This window comes from Notechis scutatus, chromosome 4, assembly GCF_049901735.1.
Source record: "Notechis scutatus isolate UNSWTSFEM ecotype Mainland chromosome 4, rNotScu1.2, whole genome shotgun sequence".
NCBI lineage: Eukaryota > Metazoa > Chordata > Lepidosauria > Squamata > Elapidae > Notechis > Notechis scutatus.
In genome coordinates this window covers 12,365,718-12,387,551 of record NC_142012.1, presented here as the reverse complement: position 1 = coordinate 12,387,551, position 21,834 = coordinate 12,365,718, and the positions used below count along the sequence as shown (strand labels likewise).

The 21,834-nt window shown below is 43.7% G+C and overlaps 1 protein-coding gene across 1 annotated transcript in view; it reads right to left on the bottom strand.

Annotated features, from left to right (window-relative positions):
• ENOPH1 (enolase-phosphatase 1) overlaps positions 1-21,556 on the bottom strand; it is a 28,484-nt gene extending 6,928 nt beyond the window's left edge. The window contains exons 1-5 of the mRNA XM_026676446.2: positions 15,781-21,556; positions 7,968-8,069; positions 4,222-4,424; positions 2,203-2,335; positions 412-535 (exon numbers count right to left, since the gene is read on the bottom strand). Coding sequence (XP_026532231.1) covers positions 412-535; positions 2,203-2,335; positions 4,222-4,424; positions 7,968-8,069; positions 15,781-15,864 — 646 coding nt within the window. The 5' untranslated portion in view covers positions 15,865-21,556. The remainder of the gene's footprint in view (positions 1-411; positions 536-2,202; positions 2,336-4,221; positions 4,425-7,967; positions 8,070-15,780) is intronic.
• Between the last annotated feature and the right edge of the window lie 278 nt (positions 21,557-21,834).

The window sequence follows — 21,834 nt, the reverse complement described above, 5'->3', positions numbered from 1 at the left end:
TCAGAAACAATCCTGTTACTCTCAAGTTTGCAAGGTTTTTTTTTTTAAAAATGTGAGAATTAACTAAAACAGAGATATTCCTCCCTCTTTTCTTTTTTTTGCAATTTCTAACTCCAACGATGTGAAAGTCACACAGCAGACTTAGTTGGATTGTGGTTGCCTTAAAATCAAGAGCCTGGACAGAGCTCTCTCCAAACTAGTAGTGTCAAAAATTAAACCCGATCTACTTTAGATCCAAAGCACCCCCTCTACAGCTCTTCTTCCCTAAAGGGGGAGTTACAGAAGATAATTATTTTTTTTTGTAAAACTTTGCTCCACGCTGCTGACCTTCAGGACATATGCTCTTGCCTCTAGAACGAACGACACATATACCCCCTCACCACACCAGAGACCACCCACTAGCTTTATTACCTTGAGTGACGTCCGTCAAGAATAGTACGTTGTTTGTGGCACATCCAATGCTTGCAGCAATCCGCTGATAGCTCTCGCTGTCCACTTTAGGTCCTATCTTGGTGTCAAAGTGGCCATCAAAAAGCTGATGGGTGGAAGGAGAACATTACAGAATAGCAGAATTGTAAGGAACCTTGGAGGTCTCTTCTAGTCCAACCCCCCCTGCTCAACCAGCAAACCCTACATCATGCCAGACAAAGGGTTGTCCAATCGCTTCTTAAAAACCTCCAGTGATGGAGCACTCACAACTTCTGGAGGCAAGTTGTTTTACTGATTAACTGTTCTGACAGTCAGGAAATTTCTCCTTAGTTCTAGATTGGGTCTCTCCTTGATTAGTTTCCTGTCCTGCCTTCAGGTGCTTTGGAGAATAGCCTGACTCCCTCTTCTTTGGGGCAGCCCCTGAGATATTGGAACACTGCTATCATGTCTCCCCTGGTCCTTCTCTTCGCTAGACTAGACATACCCAGTTCCTGCAACCATCCTTCATATGTTTTAGCCTCCAGGCCCCTAATCATCTTTGTTGCTTCTTCTCTGCACTCTTTCTAGAGTCTCCACGTCTTGTTTTATATTGTGGTGACCAAAAGTGGACGTAATGTAGTTCTTATGTTTTATTCTTCCAACAATCCTCTTGAAGTAAGCTGCCCTGGGACTCGCCCAAAATCAGTTGAGGAATTTTTATGGCCGAGGACAGACTAGAAACTTGGGATTCCTATGGTTGTAGTCCAACACCTTAAGCGCTATACCACAATGGCTGTCTTTGTAATATTACTGCTGTTGTAGAGGCCTAAAGTGTTCCTATCTTTGGCAGGAAAACACTGGAAGGGTGTTTGTGTGGGCAGTTGGTTCATCTTTTGATTGTATATCCCAAACGTGCTTTTTCCAAAAGGCAACTGGACTTTCTTGTTTTTTATTTTTCTTTGAAAACATTTTGCTTCTCATCCAAGAAGCTTCTTCAGTTCAGGCAGAATGGTGGGGAAGGGAAGGGTTTATATTCTTTGCAGCCATCTGGCCGTTAGCCCTCTGAAATTGAACAGCCCCCTCTCAACAGAGGGGAAGGGATACGATATCACCATCTCCTGCCTACAACACAAGTTATCTCAGCAGCCTGAAGAAAAGTTCCAACCCCTGTTTCGCACTCCGATTCAGGTAATCCTGAGGGTGAAGATAAATTTACAAGTGGCCTCAATGACTCTCAGAGAGCTGAAGACTGATCTTCAGAGTGCTAACAACCAGGTGACTGCGAAGAATAGAAATCTTTCCACTCCCCAACATTCAATCAGAACTGAAGAAGCTTCTTGGATGAGAAGCGAAATATTTTCAAGGAAAAAAATAATCACCTTTATGACCTGGATGATTGAGAATCTCCAGATATTTAAACTGTATAAAGGTAAATGTTCCCTTTGGACATAAGTGCTAGTCGCTTCCGGCTCTAGGGGGCGATTTCATCAAAGCTCATCTCTCGTATTTAAACCGTAAAGTAATGTTCCTTCGCACATACGAGCCAGCGCTGTTCAAAGCCGAAGAGCCAGTGCTGTCCAAAGACATCTCCGTAGTCATGTGGCCGGCAGGACTAAACGCCAAAGGCGCACGGAACGCTGTTACCTTCCCACCAAAGTGGTCCCTATTTTTCTACTTGCATTTTTACGTGCTTTCGAACTGCTAGGTTGGCAGAAGCTGGGACAAGGAACGGGAGCTCACTTTGTTACGCGGTGCTAAGGATTCGAACTGCCGACCTTTCTGAGACATACTTACCTCTAAAATATCACCTTCTGTAGAATTCCCAAACAAAAGCTTTTGAGCCTCCACACTCCCAGAGGAATAAATATACACTTTTCTTCCTGCTTCTTTCCACTTTTTCACTGCGGGAACGACATCCTTAAAGAATCTGGAATGGGCCAGGCAGAGCATGGAGACAAAATTGTTGAAGAGGCAATGAAACAGCCTTCCTCACCCATATTTAAGACATCACTGGAAGCTTATCCTAAGCATGATGTTGAAGCAGTGATAGACAAAGTGTATTTGAAAAGCAATTAAAACAACCATGGTAAAATCAGATAATCATCAAATATTTAAGGAAAGGTTGTACAAAAGTATTGTTTTCCAAAGTTGTAGAAAACAGCGCAAGGGGGTTGCGTCTTGTATAAATGAGGCAAGAGCATTTCAGAGTAGAGTTATTGTAGAAAATGCTAGTTTCTGTGACAGCACTGTACAGCTAGTCCTCAATTTACGACTACAATTCAGCCCCAAATTTCTGTTGCTAAGTGAGACATTTGTTAAGTGACTTTTCTCCCATTTTACCTTTCTTGCCACAGCTGTTAAATGAATCACTGCAGTTGTTGTTAGTCACATGGCTGTTATGTGAATCTGGCTTCCTGACTGACTTTGCTTATCAGAAGGTCACAAAAGGGACATGGCCACTGTCATGGATATGAACCCGTTGCCAAGCATCTGAATTTCAATCACATGACCACGGGGATGCTGTAACGGTCGTGTCAGGATTCCAGCGATCGCCCTAATTAAATCATGAGCCTTGAGTCAAACTTCAAAAAACTTCGAAGATGTCATGCCCGTTAGAATCTGACTCCAAGGGAGAGGAGAAACAGCTGACAGGGAGTGGGAGTGTGGCTCTGGAGGTTGTGGAGGAAACTGGGGAAGGGCACAGGCCAGCTGGGCATTCAGAGGAAGACCCAGGCCCATCCCCTCTTTATCCTCGGGCATGCAGGGAAGAGTAGATAAGGGAGAAATGCGAATGGCATGGTCTACAGGGGAGGAAAGGGCCTTGATCCCCTTCATGGGCTGCAGCTGTGAGGACCGTTTAAAAGGACAAACTGAGCATGGGCCAGTACTGGAAGCAAAGCGTGAAAATATTTCTAGTTTGTCTGTTCTTATCTGAGTTCTGGCATCCTTCCCAGTGTGTGTAGTTCGATATCTGTGGACGTCTTCAAGCCCTTATCCTGCCTTGCCTCATTAATTGCTTCAGTGTGGTTTGTGTGGTTTTTTCCTATTTATAATTTGTATGTATTTTGAGTTTGAACAGAAGTTCTTCCTTTTCGCAACTGTTTGTGGGAGAGTTTTTTCTCCAGTCAATGATAATTGGACCTTTGAAGCCAAGTTGAAGGAATTAAAGAGACTTCACCTGTTTTTGTGACTTTATTGCTTTTGTATCCCACCCTGGGTCATCACAAAAGAATTCATTAGGAGCGACATACTGGCATGACCTGTATGAAGCCGATTCTGGCAGACGTAATTACAGTCACCTGTGACCCTGCTTCCCCTGTCGTGTTCCCCCCCGTGTGTCATAAATCAGTTTCTCCAATTAAGCACCTACATGGGCTAGGTGTCATCCATCACGTTCTCTAATTAAAGTTTTTCCGGGCAAAAGCTTCAGTAGCTTAGCTACAATCTTTTTAAAAGATAAAGTCGGAATGTGCTTCTAAGTTCATTTGCCATACGCTTCTCTAGTCTCTCCCCCCTTTTCTTATGCCAACTTGTAAACAAGTGTAGGAATATTTTACAAGTTGACGTTAAATGTGAAAAATGATCCTAAGTCCCTTTTTTTCAGTACTGTTGTAATTTGGTCGCGAAATGAATGGTTTTAAGTCAAGGACTACCTGTATTAAATCACCCCCTGATAAAAAGAGCCAAACACTCCATCCTAGCTCCTTTTGATGATATCATTTCATTGCAATACCTCTTGGATGATAGAAAGAAATTATGTATAAAGCGGCCTCAGCTACAGAAGAAGTCTGCCCACCACGAGGAACTACTCACTGTCCCTTCAGGCGGCCATTTTTGTAGGCCGCTCTCCACATGTGGCCCTGGAGCTGTTTCAAAGCTGTGGTCTTCCTATCCAAAGACATCTGCCAGAGGACATTGTCTACCACGGCTTGGATGACCCGCTCAACCTCTTCTTCTCCATCCCTGGTTTCCAGTGGGATAGGCACTACTCCCTCCATATGAGAGTCTTCTTCAGCCTAAGGAAGTCAAAACAGAAAAACGAGCAAGGTGAGATAGACTAAGGAGATACATCTGGCGGGACCCAGGAAAAGGGCCTTCTCTGTGGTGGCTCCCTCCTTTTGGAATATCATCCCTTCAGAAATTAGACAGGCTCCCACTTTAGACACTTTTTCGTAAGGCCTTGGCGACTCGGTTTTTCCAACGGGCCTGAGGAATCCAGAAGTGGGACGGACCCCATCAAATACTTCATTTGACTGTTTATTGTTGCTCGAGGTGGTGTGTGGTGGGTTACTGGTATTTTTATTTACTTTAATTTTTATACTGTGTTTTTATTGCTTACAAGCCGTCTGTCAACTCATAAAATATTTGTATGGTCTTTTAGATTTGCCAACAGAAAGGGAGTGGGGAGCAGTGCAACAGCTTGCAAACCAAAACTGCATTCCACAAATGTTTTCAAAGATAGTAACTAGGTGACTGAAGATTTTGCCACGCAAAATTCTAACTGGAGAGCATGATTGATGTCTCTTGGCTATGGATGTGTCCCATTGGAGAATATGAATTACGATACAACCAGGGAGTGGGAGAAAACCAGGGTCAAGGGTGACAATGAATGATGTTTCTCAGAGTCGGCTACACCCAGGCAGTGCCGGACATGTTAACTCCCAATAAATCATTTTGAAGTTTTGGAAGTTTGGCTCGAGGCTCATGATTTAAATGGGGGTAACTGACGGAATTCTGACACTGCCTAGAGCCACTGTGAATGAGTAGGTAGCTGTATAAATTTTCTAAATAAATAAATAACATGATTTTTTTTTTGACAGTGAGAGCAATCAACCAATGGAACAGAAGTTGCCTTCAGAAGTTGTGGGAGCTTCATCTCTGGAAGATTTCAAGAAGAGACTGGACTGCCATCTCTCTGAAATGGTGTATGATCTCCTGCTTGGGTGGGGGGTTGGACTAGATGACCTACAAGGTCCCTTTCAACCCTGTTAATCTGTAAGGCGCTCTCACATTCACTTGAGATGTCAAGGGTGATGGGAATTCCAAGTGATGCTTCCAGCTGATATGGGAATGTATGCCCCCCACCTCCCAAAGTTCCTGCCTTCACATAAATTCTTGCTTCGGCTGGCATGCTCACTATTTTTATTTCCTAAGAATGCCAATAGCCACCTTCACCAATCTGGATATACTTTAGATGTGTGGACTTCTTCAATGTCTGGAATATTTAACATGTACCTTGCTGGTTGAATTCTGGAAGTTGAAGCTCACGTGTCTGCACAGGGCCAAGCTTCGGAAGCGCCACAAATCTATGCCAGTTCCAGAAGCATTCCAGCAAATCACAATAAGACCCAAAGGTGGTGTTTTGCTTTAATTCATGCCGTCTTGTCATGCAATTAGTTTAATTTTTTTTAAAAAAATACTATTCATGTCCTCAATGCTGATTATTAACAGTGTGCCCTGAATTAAGGGATTACAGAGTAAAAAGGGAGGTTTCTGTATTTTTCCTCTATGCCATTTCTGGGCAGGTCTGTATGACATTTTTATATCGATTTAAAAGGAAAAAAATACACCTCTTAGTAGACTAGTATGACTTCCTATACATAACCTATGGTCCAGCCTTGTAAAAAATTTCCCCCTCCTCTGGGCAAATAAAATTTGTCTCCAGATGAACAGGTTTTGAAGGGGAAAAAAAAATCTTTCTTCCATACCTCATTAATGTATATATTTTGTCAGCAATTTGGCAAGTCAGAATTTATGAGGGTTGGATTTATGAGGCTAGGAAGTTGGAGGGAAAGAGAGGAAGGGGGCGGCCAATAGCAAGATGGATGGACAGTAACAGGTTCATGATTTGGACAACAGATCCTCATGGAGAAAATCTGTCAAGATGGTTGATAAGAGTCATATTGACTTGATGACTCAGAATAAGAGTTGGAAGGGACCTTGGAGGTCTTCTAGTCCAACCCCCTGCTTAGGCAGAAAACCCTACACCACTTCAGACAAATGGTTATCCAATCTCTCCTTAAAAACTTCCAGTGTTGGAGCATTTACAACGTCTGGAAGCAATTTGTTCCACTGTTAATTGTTCTGTCAGGAAATTACTCCTTAGTTCTAGGTTGCTTCTCTCCTGGATTAGTTTCCACCCACTGCTTCTTGTCCTGCCTTCAGGTGCTTTGGAGAATAGCTTGGCTCCCTCTTCTCTGTGGCAGCCCCTAAAATATTGGAACACTACTATCATGTTATTCAATTAATCAGGAAGTTGATATGGGTTATTCGTTAGTATAGGTTCAGGTGTAATAATTGGTGGTGACCAGTTTTGGTTACCTGAATATTAAAAAGATGTTGAGACTCTAGAAAGGGTACAGAGAAGAGCAACTAAGATGATGAAGGGCCTGGAGGCTAAAACTTATGAAGAATGGTTGCGGGAATTGGGTATGTCTAGTCTAGTGAAAAGAAGGACTAGGGCTGACATGATAGCAGTGTTCAAATATCTAAAGAGTTACTGCAAAGAGGAGGGGATCGACCTATTCTCCAAGGCACCTGAAGACAGGACAAGAAGTAACAGGCGGAAACTAATCAAGGAGAGAAGCAACCTACAACTAAGGAGAAATTTCTTTCTTTTTTAAATATTTTTTAATTTTTATCTTTTAAAAACATCTCATTAGGTGAACAATGTGGTTGCAGGTTTTCACGTTTCCATACAAACGTGACCATAATTACATACCAACTTTCATGTCCAAATTTATATCATATTATTTCTTATTACCTTTTTCTTTAAATAATCTCATACATTACTTAACAGTATTGTCCATATTCTTATTCAATTTCTATATCCATTACTCTTATTTTATACAATCTCATTTTATATTATAGCTTATTTCATTTTTAAAAAAATATTATCCTGTCTTATTTAACAATTTTATTCATATTCTTATTCAATTTCTATAATAATTATATACATATTCTTGCATCTGTCACATTTGCAATTTTTCCCCACATACAATTATTCCAATCAAAGGTCCCCCCCCCTTTTATTATCAATTCAAGCTTATCACCCACTTACTTATACATTTTCCCATTTACTCCCTTTAACCCATTATAAAAATTTATAACAATATAGCCATAATAGTCCCTTAACTACTATCAATTAGGTAGACATACATACAAAAATATATTCTACATCAAATTCCACATGGTATTCCCTCTACTCTATTATATTCAAATCATATCTTTATTCCCAGAAACAGTTACACACTAATTTTATTTTAATTTCTTAACAGTGAGAAGAATTAACTAGTGGAGCAATTTGCCTCCAGAAGTTGTGGATGCTCCAACACTGGAAGTTTTTAAGAAGAGATTGGACAACCGTTTGTCTGAAATGGGATAGGGTTTCTTGCCTGAACGAGGGGTTGGACTAGAAGACCTCCAAGGTCCCTTCCAACTTTGTTATTCTTGCCAATATCCAGACTGGCATGAAAAGAGCCAGAGTTGTGTTGAGATAAGAGGCTATACACATATCTTAACTTATATAAATAATGAAGCAGAGATGTCCAATGCTCTACCTGTTTTCTCAGCAAGCCAACATCTTGCTGGCACTCTTCTTCCTCCCAGTGGGCATCCAGATAATCTCGAATGTTTTCCCTGATGTAAGGAAACAAAATATCCTGGGGACACAACAAAAAGATATCGGTGTTTTAAGCTACTGTGGACATGCTTTGAGAAACAACATCAGACCCTCGGGGCACTTTCAAAAGCATTGATTATCCAATACTGTTAATTTAGTCATGTCACCAAATCTATACAATCTAATTCTCAGAAAAGAAATTGAAACACACGTAGCTAGGGAAAATAGTGCACATACTTAGTGAGAACGAAAATGAAAAAGAATAATTTTTGAGAGTAAACATATATTACTAAATGCATATACATATATGTTTTCTGAGGTTCTCGCGGGTATTTGTATGTAGATATTTGGTTATTCGGGTTTTCTCCCGCGTAAGATTGGAAGTATCTAGGCGACGTTTCGATGAAGTCTCATTCATCATCTTCAGGCTTGTGTCTTTGGCTTTGTGCTTCAGCACAAAGCCAAAGACACAAGCCTGAAGATGATGAGACTTCATCGAAACGTCGCCTAGATACTTCCAATTTTACGCGGGAGAAACCCGAATAACCAAAGATCCACATATATACCGTATTTGCCGGCGTATAAGACGACCCGGCGTATAAGACGACCCCCACCACCACCAGAAACGCCCTCCAGAAATCCCCGGGCTGCAGCGGCAGGGCGGAGTGCCAGGGGCTGTGGGAAGAGCAGGAAGGCTGCAGCCTCGGGCGGAGCGAGGCGAGCGGGATGAAGTGGAAGCGACGCAGGGGATCCGGGAAGCCAGAGGCGCCTTCGCTGCCCAACAAGCATCCGAAGCCGGCAGTGGATATACCGGCGTATAAGACGACCCCCACTTGGAGGCATGTTTTTCGGGCAAAAAGTCGTCTTATACGCCGGCAAATACAGTATACATACAAACACACACACATACATACATACAGTATATATATATATATAGTATATTTGCAAAGGAGTCAGCCTTTCATTGTTAAAAACAAATGAAGAATCTCTTCTTAAAGTATTCTTGTACGCATGGTCTAAATAGGTGATAAATGGCTTTAGTTTTTAAGGCTCCTGATTGGTTAGCTGCAAAAGCCCCACCATACTTAATACAAAAACTCAAATAGGCCCAATGGAAAAACAGTTAATTTTGACATACAGGTAGTTCTTGACTTACGACAACTGGGACCAGAATTTCTGATGCTAAAGTAAGGCGGTTATTAACTGAGTCAGGACCAATTTTATGACCTTTTTTTGCCACGGTTGTTAAACAAATCATTGTGGTCATTAAACGAATCACACCATTGTTAAGCGAATCCGGCTTCCCCCCACTGACTTTGCTTAGTGGAAGGTTTGAAATTGCGTGACACACACATTTCCATGCTGTAAATACACGCACTCAAATTTTGATCACCTGATTGTTGAGATGCTGAGATTATAAATAGGAAGACTGGCGATAAGTAACTTTTTTCATTGCTCTTGTATCTTTGAATGGTCTCTAAATGAACGCCTGTAAGTCAAGGACTTCCTGTATGCCAGTGATGTGAGACAGATTCCTCCTTCCTGATTATATATATAGACCTGCATATATAGACCTGTATGCCAGTGATGTGAGACAGATTCCTCCTTCCTGATATATATATAGACCTGCATATATATACCTGTATATATATATGCAGGTCTATATATATATCAGGAAGGAGGAATCTGTCTCACATCACTGGCATACAGGAAGTCCTTGACTTCCTATATATATTCCTACATATATATATATCTGTTCCAGCAGACCGTGTGCCTTTCAATTAGCTGCACAATTAAATGCTGAATCAGCAACTGCAAGTGCTATTCTTAAACATAAAAAAGCCTATAATTTGAGGAACGTCCGTATGAGATAGAACTACATTAACACTGAGATTGATGACGTCTGCCAGATCTCCATGTCCAGGTCTACTGGGCTTGCTAAGTGACCATGATGTGACTTTCATGTTAAATAAGTAACGTAGGTTAAGGTTGGCTGCTGGTGCTTGAAAAGTAAATCATGAGGAAAATTAATTCTATAGAAGAGACCTTCTTAAAGTTATTAAGGAAGGTCAATTGAAACAAAGCCCAATTTTGGGCAACCCAAAGTGATAACTTCTATCTCTGCTTGACTAATTGTGCCAATGACCTAGTCATGCATTGGATTGCAGCAAAAAGGACTTTGGGGGTCAATCCCAAAGGTGTTTTTTTTCAAGAGGCAATAGGACTTTCAGGTTTTTCTTTGAAGACATGTGCAGCAGCCGCCAAAAAAAAGCTAATGCAATCCTAAGTTGCATTAACAGAGGGATACAATAAAGATCAAGGGAGGTACTAATACCACTCTATAAAACCCTAATAATACCACACCTAGAATACTGCATCCAGTTTTGGTCACTGCATTATAAAAAAGATGTTGAAACTCTAGAAAAAGTGCAGAGAAGAACAACCACGATGATTAGGGGACTGGAGACTAAGGCATATGAAGAACGGATACAGGAATTGGGCATGGCTAGTCTGGTGAAGAGAAGGACCAGGGGAGACAGGATAGCAGTCTTCCAATATTTGAGGGCTGCCACAGAGAGGAAGGGTAAGCTATTTATCAAGGCACCCAAAGGCCAGACAAGGAATAATGGATGGAAACTGAACAAGGAGAGATTCAACCTGGAAATAAGGAGAAACTTTCTGACAGTGAGAACAATCAACCAATGGAACAGAAGTTGCCCTCGGAAATTGTGGGAGCTTCATCACTTGAGACATTCAAGAAGAGATTGGACTGCCATTTGTCAGAAACGGTGTAAGGTCTCCCGCTTGGGCGGGTGGTGGTGGTGGACTAGATGACCTGTAACGGGTGCCTTTGGCCAACATCGGCCGTGGTCTTTTATCTGCCCCGAGGGTAGAATTAAGGTTGGTGATGTGTTTGTTTGTTTATGACAGCTTGACACGCGGGTGGGGCTTGTCAAATTTAAAAGTCAATGGGCCCTCGAGCAAAAAGTGCCCCCCTTTGGTCCTTCCCAACAAAATAATCTGTTATCTGACATTTCGCTTTTCATCCAAGAAGCTTCTTCAGGTCTCAACTTCTTGGATGGGAAACGAAACATCTTCAAAGAAACACCAGAAAGTCCTGTTGCCTCTTGAAAAAGCACCTTTGGGACAACCACGATCTGGACAGCTGAGAATCTCCATAGATATTTGGGGGTCACTGGGGATGTGTATTTAAGACAATGTACCAGTCTTCAAGGACAGAAACATGATTCATCCTCTATAGCAGGGGGGTGGTGGGGGGATGTTGCAACGGGGTGCAAGTTTGGGCGCCCCCTCTTCTCCTCCTCCCCTCGGGCCCCTGAGCGGTGCTCCGGCGGCTCGGTCCTGTTCGGTAAAGAAAGGAAGAGGGTGCTTGGCAGCGGCACCGGGCTCAGGCTCGTGGCCCTGGTTGCCTTTTCCTCCGAGGCAGGGGACTGAGCGCATGGGCTGCGCCGGAGCCCGGCGCCGCCCTGGCGGCCGGTGCTGCCTGGCTGCTCGGCCCGCTCCCCCAGCCTGCCCCCCTGGCTTCCCTCGCCGCGCTCGGGCCAGGACAGCCCCGTTAAGGAAGCCGAAGTGCTGGAAGTGCTGGGTGCTGGACAGGCTTTAAAGGCCGCCAGCAAGTTTAGCAGCCCGCCCGCCGGGCGGAACCCCTGCCCTCGGTGGGAGACGCCCAGCCTGCAAACTTTGCCTTCAAAGTTCCTTTGAAATAAATTCCATGCCAATATGCCTTCTCATCCAGAAACTCTAAATCAGACAAGAACGACTTGTGGCCCATAGGCTACATAAGACCCCGGAGAGCTAGTGATGCAGCCACAGAAGATATAAAACGTAAAAAATAAAAGATGTACACACACACGAACTATATATTTTGTATGTGGCCCAAGACAATTTCCTCTCCACTCAATGTGGCCCAGGCAAGCCAAAAGGCTGGACAACTGTGATGATGCTTGCGTGGACTAGACTCTTTGAAAGGAAAGATGATAAAGACGAATCTCTTTAATTTAGGAACAATTCCAGGTAGTCCTCAACTTACGAGCACAATTATTGAGCCTGAAATTTCTGCTGCTAAGCAAATCATTTGATAAGTGTATTTTGCCCCTATCTTACCTTTCTTGCCAGCAGTTAAGCGAAGCACTGCAGCCGATTAAGTTAGTAACACGATTGTTAAGTGAATCTGTTGCTTCCCCGTTGACTTTGCTAACTTCCTGGCTTGACTACTGCAACCAGCTCTAGATGGGCTGCCCATGAAGACAAACTGGAAGATTAAACAGATCCAGAATGCAGCAGTTGTGGGCGGTAATTGGCCATGCCTCAGTATGCCTATGTTAATGCCTCTGCTTTGCAAGCTGCGCAGGTTGCCAGCTTGCTTCCAGGTGCTGATTAAGCCCTACCTGGCCTAGAGCCTGGTTACATGAAGGAACACCTAACTCCCGTTGTATCTGGTCAGCCAATTGGTCCTGGAGTATCTGCTCCATGGCAGTACCTCCCCCCGCCCCCGCCATTACATAATCTGTATCAATCATGCCATTGTGCTGCAGTCCGTCATTATTTCTTTGGCATGTTACTGTGACTTTCCCCCCCTAAATGTTACTTTGCAGTGAGTGGTGCAGTGGCCTAGAAGTGGAGCTCTCGCCTCACAATCAGGACGTTGTGAGTTCGATCTTAGGTAGCGGCAGATATTTCTCTCTCTGGGCATAGTGAGTAAATATCAGTTGCCAACTCTGCATTGGCGACAGGAAGGGCATCTGGCCAGTAAACACTCAGCTTCATTCAGTTGACTCGACTTCACCCCGATGCAAGGGATTATGGGGTCATTTAAAAAAAAAAGGCGGGGGGTTTACTTTTCAGAGTATGTGCAAAGTGAAAAGGCTGCATACTTTGCAGACCCTGGAAAGAAAATAACAGCAGATCCCTTAGAATATTACAGGTAGTTACAATTCATTTAGCGGCTGTTCAAAGTTATGTCATTGGGGAAAAAATGACCTATGACCCTTTTTCACACTTACGACTGTTACAGCATCCCCAGGGTCATTTGATTAAAATTCAGACTGTGAGCAGCTGTCTCACATTTATGATGCCTGCAATGTTCCGAGATCATGTGATCCTCTTTTGTGATCTTCTGACAAGCGAAGTCAATGGATAAATCAGATTCATTTAATAACCATGTTACTAACAACTGCAATAATTCACTTAACAACTGTGGCAAGAAAGGTTGTAACATGGGGTAAAACTCACTTAAGAAATATCTCGCTTAGCAACATAAATTCTGGGCTCAATTGTGGTTGTAAGTTGAGGACTACCTGTATTGGAAGAAAGTCCCACTCTAATCAGAAGACAGATTCCTAGTTATTATATTTTCCTGTCTTTCCATGGTAATAATCCCATAAAGGCACTGCAATGTACTGCCCAATAAAAATGCACTAGGCCTGTGATGGCGAACCTGTGGCACACGTGCTGCAAGTGGCACGCAGAGCCATTTGTGCGGGGACGTGACCTGCAAGCAAACTTACCTCATTGCGCATGTGTGCACCTCACAGCTGATTTTCGGCGGGTTAGAGGCCTTTTTCAGCCTCCCAAAGGCTTGAGGAAGGCTTCTGCAGGCCAAAAACTAGCCCCGTTTCGTCACTCCCTGTTTTTCCGAAAATACAGGAAGTGATGAAACGGGCCTAGTTTTCGGCCTGCAAAGCCTGCAGAAGCCTTCCTCAAGCCTTTGGGAGGCCGAAAAAGACCTCAAACTGGCTGAAAATCAGCTGTGAGGTGCAGTGCAGGCGGTGGGGGATTGCGCACTCATTTTAGGGGAATGGGGGGATGCGCATCGCCTTCTGGGTGCTGGCATGCGAGCGTGAGAGCACACACACAATTTTTGTCACAGGAGCCCAAAAAGGTTAGCCGCTACTGCACTAGGCTGTTGTGGTACTTGAAAAGCCAATGCAGTTAAGACTGGTATTGGAGAAATCCAGGTTCAAATCTACCCACGGGCATAGAAGTCGCCCTCTGTCAGTCCAACTTATCTCTCAAGATTGGTGTTGTGGACAAAAAAAGACAGATATAAAACATAATTTAATCATTTCTTTTCCATGGCAATGCAACAGTCTCAGACCAAATTGCACGAAGCTATCATTTAATAATGCTTTACTAAATGTCTCAGAGTTGGCTGGTTTCACCCTAACACACCACATAAAATCATATCCCCTCTTTTTAGTCCAGCCAAATTTTGCAGAGATTAGTATATAGATTATCAGCAAACATTCAATTGCATGGCCAATATGAGGTTTAAAGAGTAATCTTTACAGTAAGTAACACAAAAGATAAGTTTTTTTTATTAAAACCACATGACTCACCAAATTCTATCTTCCCTTAAATAAAAGCTACTGAACAGTCATCTTTTTGTCTAGAAGTTGAATCAATTTCCTTCCTATGTCAGAAGAGCTTTACACAAAACATGCCCACACCCAACCCAGCACTTTTGTACAGAGATAAGAAACAATTAATACTGTCTCCGCTTTAAAAAACTTAAAAAATCCACTTAAAAAAACACTGTGAATGTTCCAACACCAGAAGATTTTAAGAAGAGTTGGGATAGCCATTTGTCTGATGGGGTGTAGGGTTTCCTGCCGAAGCAGGGGGTTGGACTAGAAGACCCCCAAGGTCCCTTCCCACTCTGTTATTCTATTCCAGGGCTCTCCAAACTTGGCAACTTCAGGACTTGTGGACTTCAACTTCCAGAATTCCCCAGACAGCCATGCTGTCTGGGGAATTCTGAGAGTTGGAAGTCCGTAAGTCTTAAAGTTGCCAAATTTGGAGAGCCCTGTTCTATTCTATATCCTACAACAGCGTTTCTAATGTTGGCAGCTTTACGATGGGTGGACTTCAACTCCCAGACAGTGTAGGACAGTGTCTCTCAAATGTTGGCAACTTTTTAAGACTTGTGGACTTCAACTCCCAGAATTCCCCAGATAGTAGTGTTACTGGTTGGGAATTCTGGGAGTTGAAGTCCACCCATCTTAAAAAGTTGCCAACATTTGGGAGACACTGTTTTACACTGTCACTCTCATCCAAACCACAGGAAATACTGACACACAGGCACAATTTCCACCCTGCCTTGATTTCTGTTGCACTCAATGCTCAGTACTGACACTCCTTCCCCCCCCCCCCCAAACAACCCTGCAAGGTAGGCTGGGCTGAGCAACTGATTCTAAATTCTAACTCAAGGGTCTTCAAACTAGGCAAGTTAAAGGCTTGTGGACTTCAACTCCCAAAATTCCTGAGCTAACATGACTGGAGGAGGGATTCTGGGAGATGAAGTCCGCAAGTCTTAAAGCTGTCAAGTTTGAAGACCCCTGGAAGAAAAGGGCTGGAATTCAGAGCCTGCTGCTTGGAGGGAGCCGGGAGGTGTTTCCTAATGCAGCATCTTCCCCAAGACCCTAAACCTGGCTGGGTGATCAACACGCGTGGAGGAGGGCGGCAATCCTCACGTTATTCTTAAAAAAAAAAAAAAAAGGCCAGACGAAAGGAGGAAATCCGCACCCAATTCCCACGCGCGTTCCGTTTTTAGGCCAAAGGCGACTGCTCCCCGCGAGTGGAAAGCAGGGCTTTTTGCAATACATACATACATACACCCCACCCCCAAACTCCCCACCCCTTTCCTACAAGCCTGAGGATCGCAACGTACGCAACTCCCACATTCCCACCCCAGGGAGTGGGGGGGGGGGGGGGCGGCGCCCACAACTCACCTTGACAAAGGTGATGGGAGTGGTGGTGCCTTCTATGTCGAGCAAAAACGCGCTGACTTCCGCGGGGACCGTGAAGCCCACCATGTCCCCGGTGTGGAAGCTTGAGAAGCCGAGCTCCGCCGGGTCCCGCGATCTCCCGGGTGGTGGTTTTTTTTGGGGGTCCCGGACGGGAGGGAGAACAGACGCGATCGGGGCAATTCCCTGGGAATCGGGGTTGGGCAGCAGCCGCCGTCGCCGGCAAAGCGACTTCCAGACTCGAGACGGCGGCGCCGCGGCTGCCGCGAGCACGAGCGGAGGGCGGAGAGCCCACGTGGCTGGAAGCGGAGCCGCCGCAGCCGCCCCCCCTCCCCGGGCCAGGATCGCGGCGCTCTGATTGGTGGCGACAAACGGGAGAGGGGAGGGGGAAATAGAAAGTAAGCGCGTGTGCGTGTTTGCGCGTGCGCGGGATCTGCAATCTATGCAAGCGGAGAGAGGGAGATTGCAAACGGGGAAAGGGGGGCAGAGAATGAATATGTGTGTGTGTAGTCTACAACCGTCTGCGGGTGGAGAAAGGGAAGTTGCAAATGGGGGAAGGGGGGAAAAGAGAAAGTAACCGTGTGTTTGGGGGGCGGTCTGCAACCGTTTATGCGGGGGAGGGAGGGAGGGAGGTTGCAAGGGAGTGGGGGAAGAGAAAGTGTGTGCGCGCCCGCGCGCGCAATCGTCTATGCAGGCGGAGAGCGGGAGGTTGCAAGTGGGTGGGTGCCAGCCGCGCGCAACGCTGCGCGTTTGCTTCCTTCTCCCTTGGTTTTTTTTTCCTTTGCACCTTGGCTCGGATTATCTACGAGACGCGGTGGCAAGGCCCTTTGCACGCGGCTCCCGGGTGCAAATCAAGCGGAGGTGCGAGGGTGTTGTTGTTTTTTTTTCCCGCGTCCAAGGAGGAAGTTGCGCAGGAGAGGGATCGGTTCCTTCGCGCTTGGTATTGGAGGCCAGGAAAAAAAGGCTTGCAAAATTCCCGGGTTTGAAGAGCGGAGTTAAAAAAAGGGGGGAAAAAGGGTCACCCCTGCCAACCTTGCCGCGCCAGGAAACGACGATTTCGGGGTGTGTGTGTGTGTGTCTGTATTTGCAGGGTGAAATGGGTGTGCAAAACGCTGCCGTGGCCCTGGATCGTCTCTGAGTTAGACTCGTGCTTGAGAGAAAAAAAGGCACTCGAAGCTTTCCCGAAACTCGGTGTAAAGGGAAGAACCCGCGCGTGGACGTGCACGCCCCAAACGACCATGTTGTGTAAGGCGAGCGGCCATTTTCCCAGTGCGTGTGCAATGCATGCGTGTATATATGTGTGTGCAAAATGGATCGAGCCCGGGGGGGGGGGGCGGGGGCGAAGGCCTCTGCGTGCTGCGGAGCCGGCGCCTGCTTTCTCGCATTTGCTTGCAAAGTTGCGCGTGGAATGGCCGGGCTTTGCCGCTTCCCCGGGGATCGCGTTGCACGGGTGGGTTACGCGACCCGTGCAAAATTGGTCCTGCTCACTTGGAAGAGCTTAGAAAACTGACATCGGCCTTTTAAGGGGATAAGAACGATAGTTATAATTATGACGTGCAATACTATGCAATTAAAAGAGTCTATACTCTACATGACTATGAGAATAGTGGTTATAACCAGGATGTATAATACGATGTATATTTAAAAAGAATTTGATATAGCGAGTACACTGCTGTTGCAAAACTGGAAATATGATGTATAATAAAGGAAAATGTACAATAAAAATATTTTTTTAAAAAAGAACTGGAAGCTGCCTTGGGCATCTTTTAAACCTGGCCTTCTGATTTGTCTTGCAATTCTTCCGAATCTAAAATATCTAAAGCAAACATTTTGTGGATGCGCAGGGAAGGCTATTTTAAACTCTAAATTATTTCCTTTCTTTTAAAAAGGTACAGTAATACTGAAACACTTCACTGCGGGTTAAAACTAAAGGTGCCTGTTTTTAGGGTGGCATCTTAAACTCATTCTGATGCCCCTTCAGGAGGGTTGCCCCATTTCCTGCAAACCTATCATGATTGCCAGTGGATCATCTCTTGTCGGTTTGAAAAGATGCCCAGCTGCTCAAAAGGGACAAAAAAAAATGAACAGGAGACTGTTGGATACTCTAAATAACAGTGAAAGCCAGTTTCACTTTTGCGAATGGAGCCTTTTGAAGAAGTTGTGCCTGCCACTGTGTTTTTTTAAAATATATAGTTGTATATAATGCAATCCTTGGTTGTATAAACAGAGGCATAGAATCAAAAAGTATTAGTACTGCTTTATAAAGCCTAAGTAAAGCCATATGTGGAATAGCACATCCAGTTTTGGTCACCGGGTTGCAAAAAAGAGGTTGAGACTTTGGAAAAAGTGCAAAGAAGAGCAGATAAGATGATTAAGGGCCTGGAGACTTAAAACATAGGAAGAATGGTTGCAAGAATTGGGTATGGCTAATCTAGAGAAAAGGAGGGCCAGCGGGGGACTTGACAGCAGTGTTCCAGTATTTGAGAGGCTGCCGCAAAGAGAGGGGGTCCCATTTATTTTCCAAAGCACAGAAGATAAGAAGCAAAGGATGGAAACTAATCAAGGAGAGAAGCAATATGGAATTAAGGAGAAACTTAATTCCAGATTGTGAACAGTGTGCTTCATCACTGGAGGTTTTTAAGAAAAGACTGGACAGTCACTTGTCTGAAATGGTATAGGGCCTCCTGCTTGATCAGGGGGCTAGACTAGAAGACCTCCAAAGTCCCTTTCAGCTCTACTCTAATTGATTGGTAAAAGAACAGCGCCAGCCTTATAGCACCAAGCCCCTTCTACCAGCATGTCTTTCAGTTTTCAAATGTGTCTAGGGGTAGTTACTTAAAACCATTTGTTTTAGTGACCATTCCAAGTTAACAGTGACACTTAAAAAAATTGACCTGACTTTTTCACACATTCGCACCATCCCCAGGTCACATGATCCAAATTCGGACGCTTGGCAACTGTTTCATACTTACGACCGTTGCAGTGTCCTGGGGTCGTGGGATCCACCTTTTGCAAACTTCCGACAAGCAAAGTCAATGGGGAAGCTGGCTTCATTTTACAATGGTATTACTAACTTAGCAACCGCAGTGGTTCACTTAAAAGCTGTGGTAAGAAAAGTCGTAAAATTGAGCAAAATTTACTTCACTGTCTTGCTTAGCAACAGAAAATTTGGGCTCGGTTGTGGTTGTAAGCTGAGGATTACCTGTACTGGTGGTAGATTGAAGACCTTTGTTTTCCTAGGTATGATCTAACTATTGGGAAGGTATGATCTAACTATTGGGAAGGTATGGTCTAACTTTGGGAAGCCCCAAAAGCATAAGGGCAAAGTGTTTTACCTCTCTTTTTTTAGTGGTATGGACCAGACATTAAGATGCACTGCTTTTGGATAGGGGGGCCTCAGTTGTTATTTCTAATATTGAGCCTCTCTATAGTGATTTATTTCAGCTTCCCTTAATCATGATGCATTAGCTTCTGCTGTAACTTTTGTAAGTTTAATAAATGTGATATTTGCAGCTACTGTTGTGGTCCGCCGGCAGCCTGTGGAACTGGCAGCAGAGTCGGACAGTGGGGAGGAACATGGGCCAGTCCTGGAGTCTGGGGAGGGCTCGGATGAGGGATCTGCGTCCGACACAGAGATGGGGCCAGGCCATCTGAGAGTTATGTGCTGACTCCGGAGCCTCCAGAATCTAACCAGTGAGGCAGAGGAACAGGGGGAGCCTGTTCCCAGTGCGCGTTTGCGCAGAGCTGCCAGAAGGCAAGAATAGTTAAGACAAAAGGTGAGACTCGGGAGTAAAGCTGGGAGACAATTAGCCCCTCCCATAAGACATGAAGGATGAACAAAGGGACATGAGTCTTTGCAGGAAGCAACTTTGTTCATTCTGGTCGGTTTAAACTCTGAAGCTTGACTTTGTGCTCAGTTTGGCCTTGTACAGCTAATTGGCAATTTAGTCGTTGGCAGCATTTCAAGGGAGATAAAGGTGGGTGCTTATCAGCCTTATCCCGGAAGACTGTGGCAGACTTCTGTTGGAGTATTCATAAACTGGGACTCATTACAGGCTGTGAATTCATATAATTCACAGCTGTTGAAATTAAAGGGTTTTGGGAATAGCATGTGATTGTTACTGTCTCAGGAAGCCTTGGTTAGAACAGCTACCAGTGATGTGATTCAGTTTTTGTAATCTTCAAAAGACATCAACAGTTTGACTAAAATAAACAGGTATTGATGATTTTATTTTTGCGTGGCTCCATACATTTTGTATGCCTTTTCTAGAACAGACTTCTCCCATTATGGACCATAGAAATGTGGATGAGCCTTGCCATGTAGGCTGGATCTAGAATTGCATGGGGATGAGGGAAATTAAATCCAACATATTTGGAAATCATGGGAGTACAGAAATGGCTCTAGAGAATGCAAACTTTAGCACCAGTTTGCCTTCTCTTTTGTTTGCTTAAGAAATTGGAGATCCATTAAAAAAATGTGACTCACATTCCCTGATTAGACTATATATGTCTATTTTTCTAATTTCATTTCGTCTGTTCTCACCGTTTTAAACAATGTTTTATTTTCATATTTTACTCTGATTTGATTGTGAGCTGCCCAGAGTAGTTGAGAATCAAGCAGCTTACAAATTTAATAAATTATTAATATTTTAGAAAAAAAAATGCTGTCTGCTTCCAAAGCACAGGCTGCCTTAGTTCCAACCACAAATTGTGTCCACTGATATTTTATACCCAATTATTCTTTTATACTCCTCTATTTAGAGGTGACATTCTCTTCTAAATATTCTCTCCAGAGGTGTGGGTTTTCCATCAGTTTTATAAGGGGAATGTCTCACTCAATTTTCCAAGGAAAACAGTTATGTGTGAGATATAGCCAAATCGTATTATAGAATATAATGCAGACTAGTTTTTCCTCCTCCCTTTGTTACGTCAGCCACGTAGAGCAGAAATAGTTTAAAAGCTAATACAAGTGTGTAACAAGAGCAGATTAACTTTAGTTTAATTTAACCCATTAACATTTAATCATTTGGAAAATTTTTGTTGGAATAAAATTATTTTTCAGTACATATAAAAAGTTCAAAGCAGATACACATATTTTCAAAGATTTTTATTTTATTATTTGGAAATGTCAGAATAGATGCAAAGTAAACCTTTTTTTTTTTAAATTAAAATTAGGAGACGCATCCTAACACTTGGGCTGTGATGTTCTTCATTATACTTTAAAAATAAGATGTCCTTTTTTATACGCCTACAATTGCAAATAAAGCATGCAATCTGATTATAGAAAAGAAAAAAATAGAGCCCTGGACAAGAGATAGAAAATGCATCCTAGAGTAAATACTGTAAGAATTAAATTGAATTCTTTATAGTCATTGTGCATATATACACAGTATATATATAACGAAATTCACCTAACACCCAAATACCAGACCCAACATGACTGCGCGCACGACACTCCCCAATACCAACAGCTCATTGATTGTGGTCCTTAAGTTCCTTATTAAGTGCAATTATAGCTCTGGGATAAAAACTGTTCAGAAAAACGTGTGGTCCGAGTTTTAATTGTTCTGTATGTTCTGCCAGAAGGCAACAGTTCATAAAGTACCTGCCAAATAATTCCACCTTGAACCAATAACATGAGAAAATTAGCAAGGGTTAGACAGTTTCTGTACAAAACCCAAATAAACAAAAAAGCTTTGAGATTGCAAGGGTTCCTTCAACAAGGGTTTTTGATTTTTTTTTAAAAAGTGGGAGGCAAAAATAATGCAGAAAGAAAAATATGAAGGGATAAACCAGCCCTGCATTTTAAGACTTGAGGCTTCTTAGGAATGAAGGCAAACGCTTTTAAGAGCAGATGCTTCTTCCTGCAGAGCCTAATTTAAGAAAAGATTCTAAGGAGGGGGTGGGAAAATCCGATTTTTGAGCCCATAGCCCTTCAGCTCGTCAAGGCAGCCCATCGCAAGGGCCCCGTTAAACCGGCGTGGTGTTCACAAGTTACGACCTGCGCACGTGGGCGGTCGCTAATCCGCTCCCAGGCCT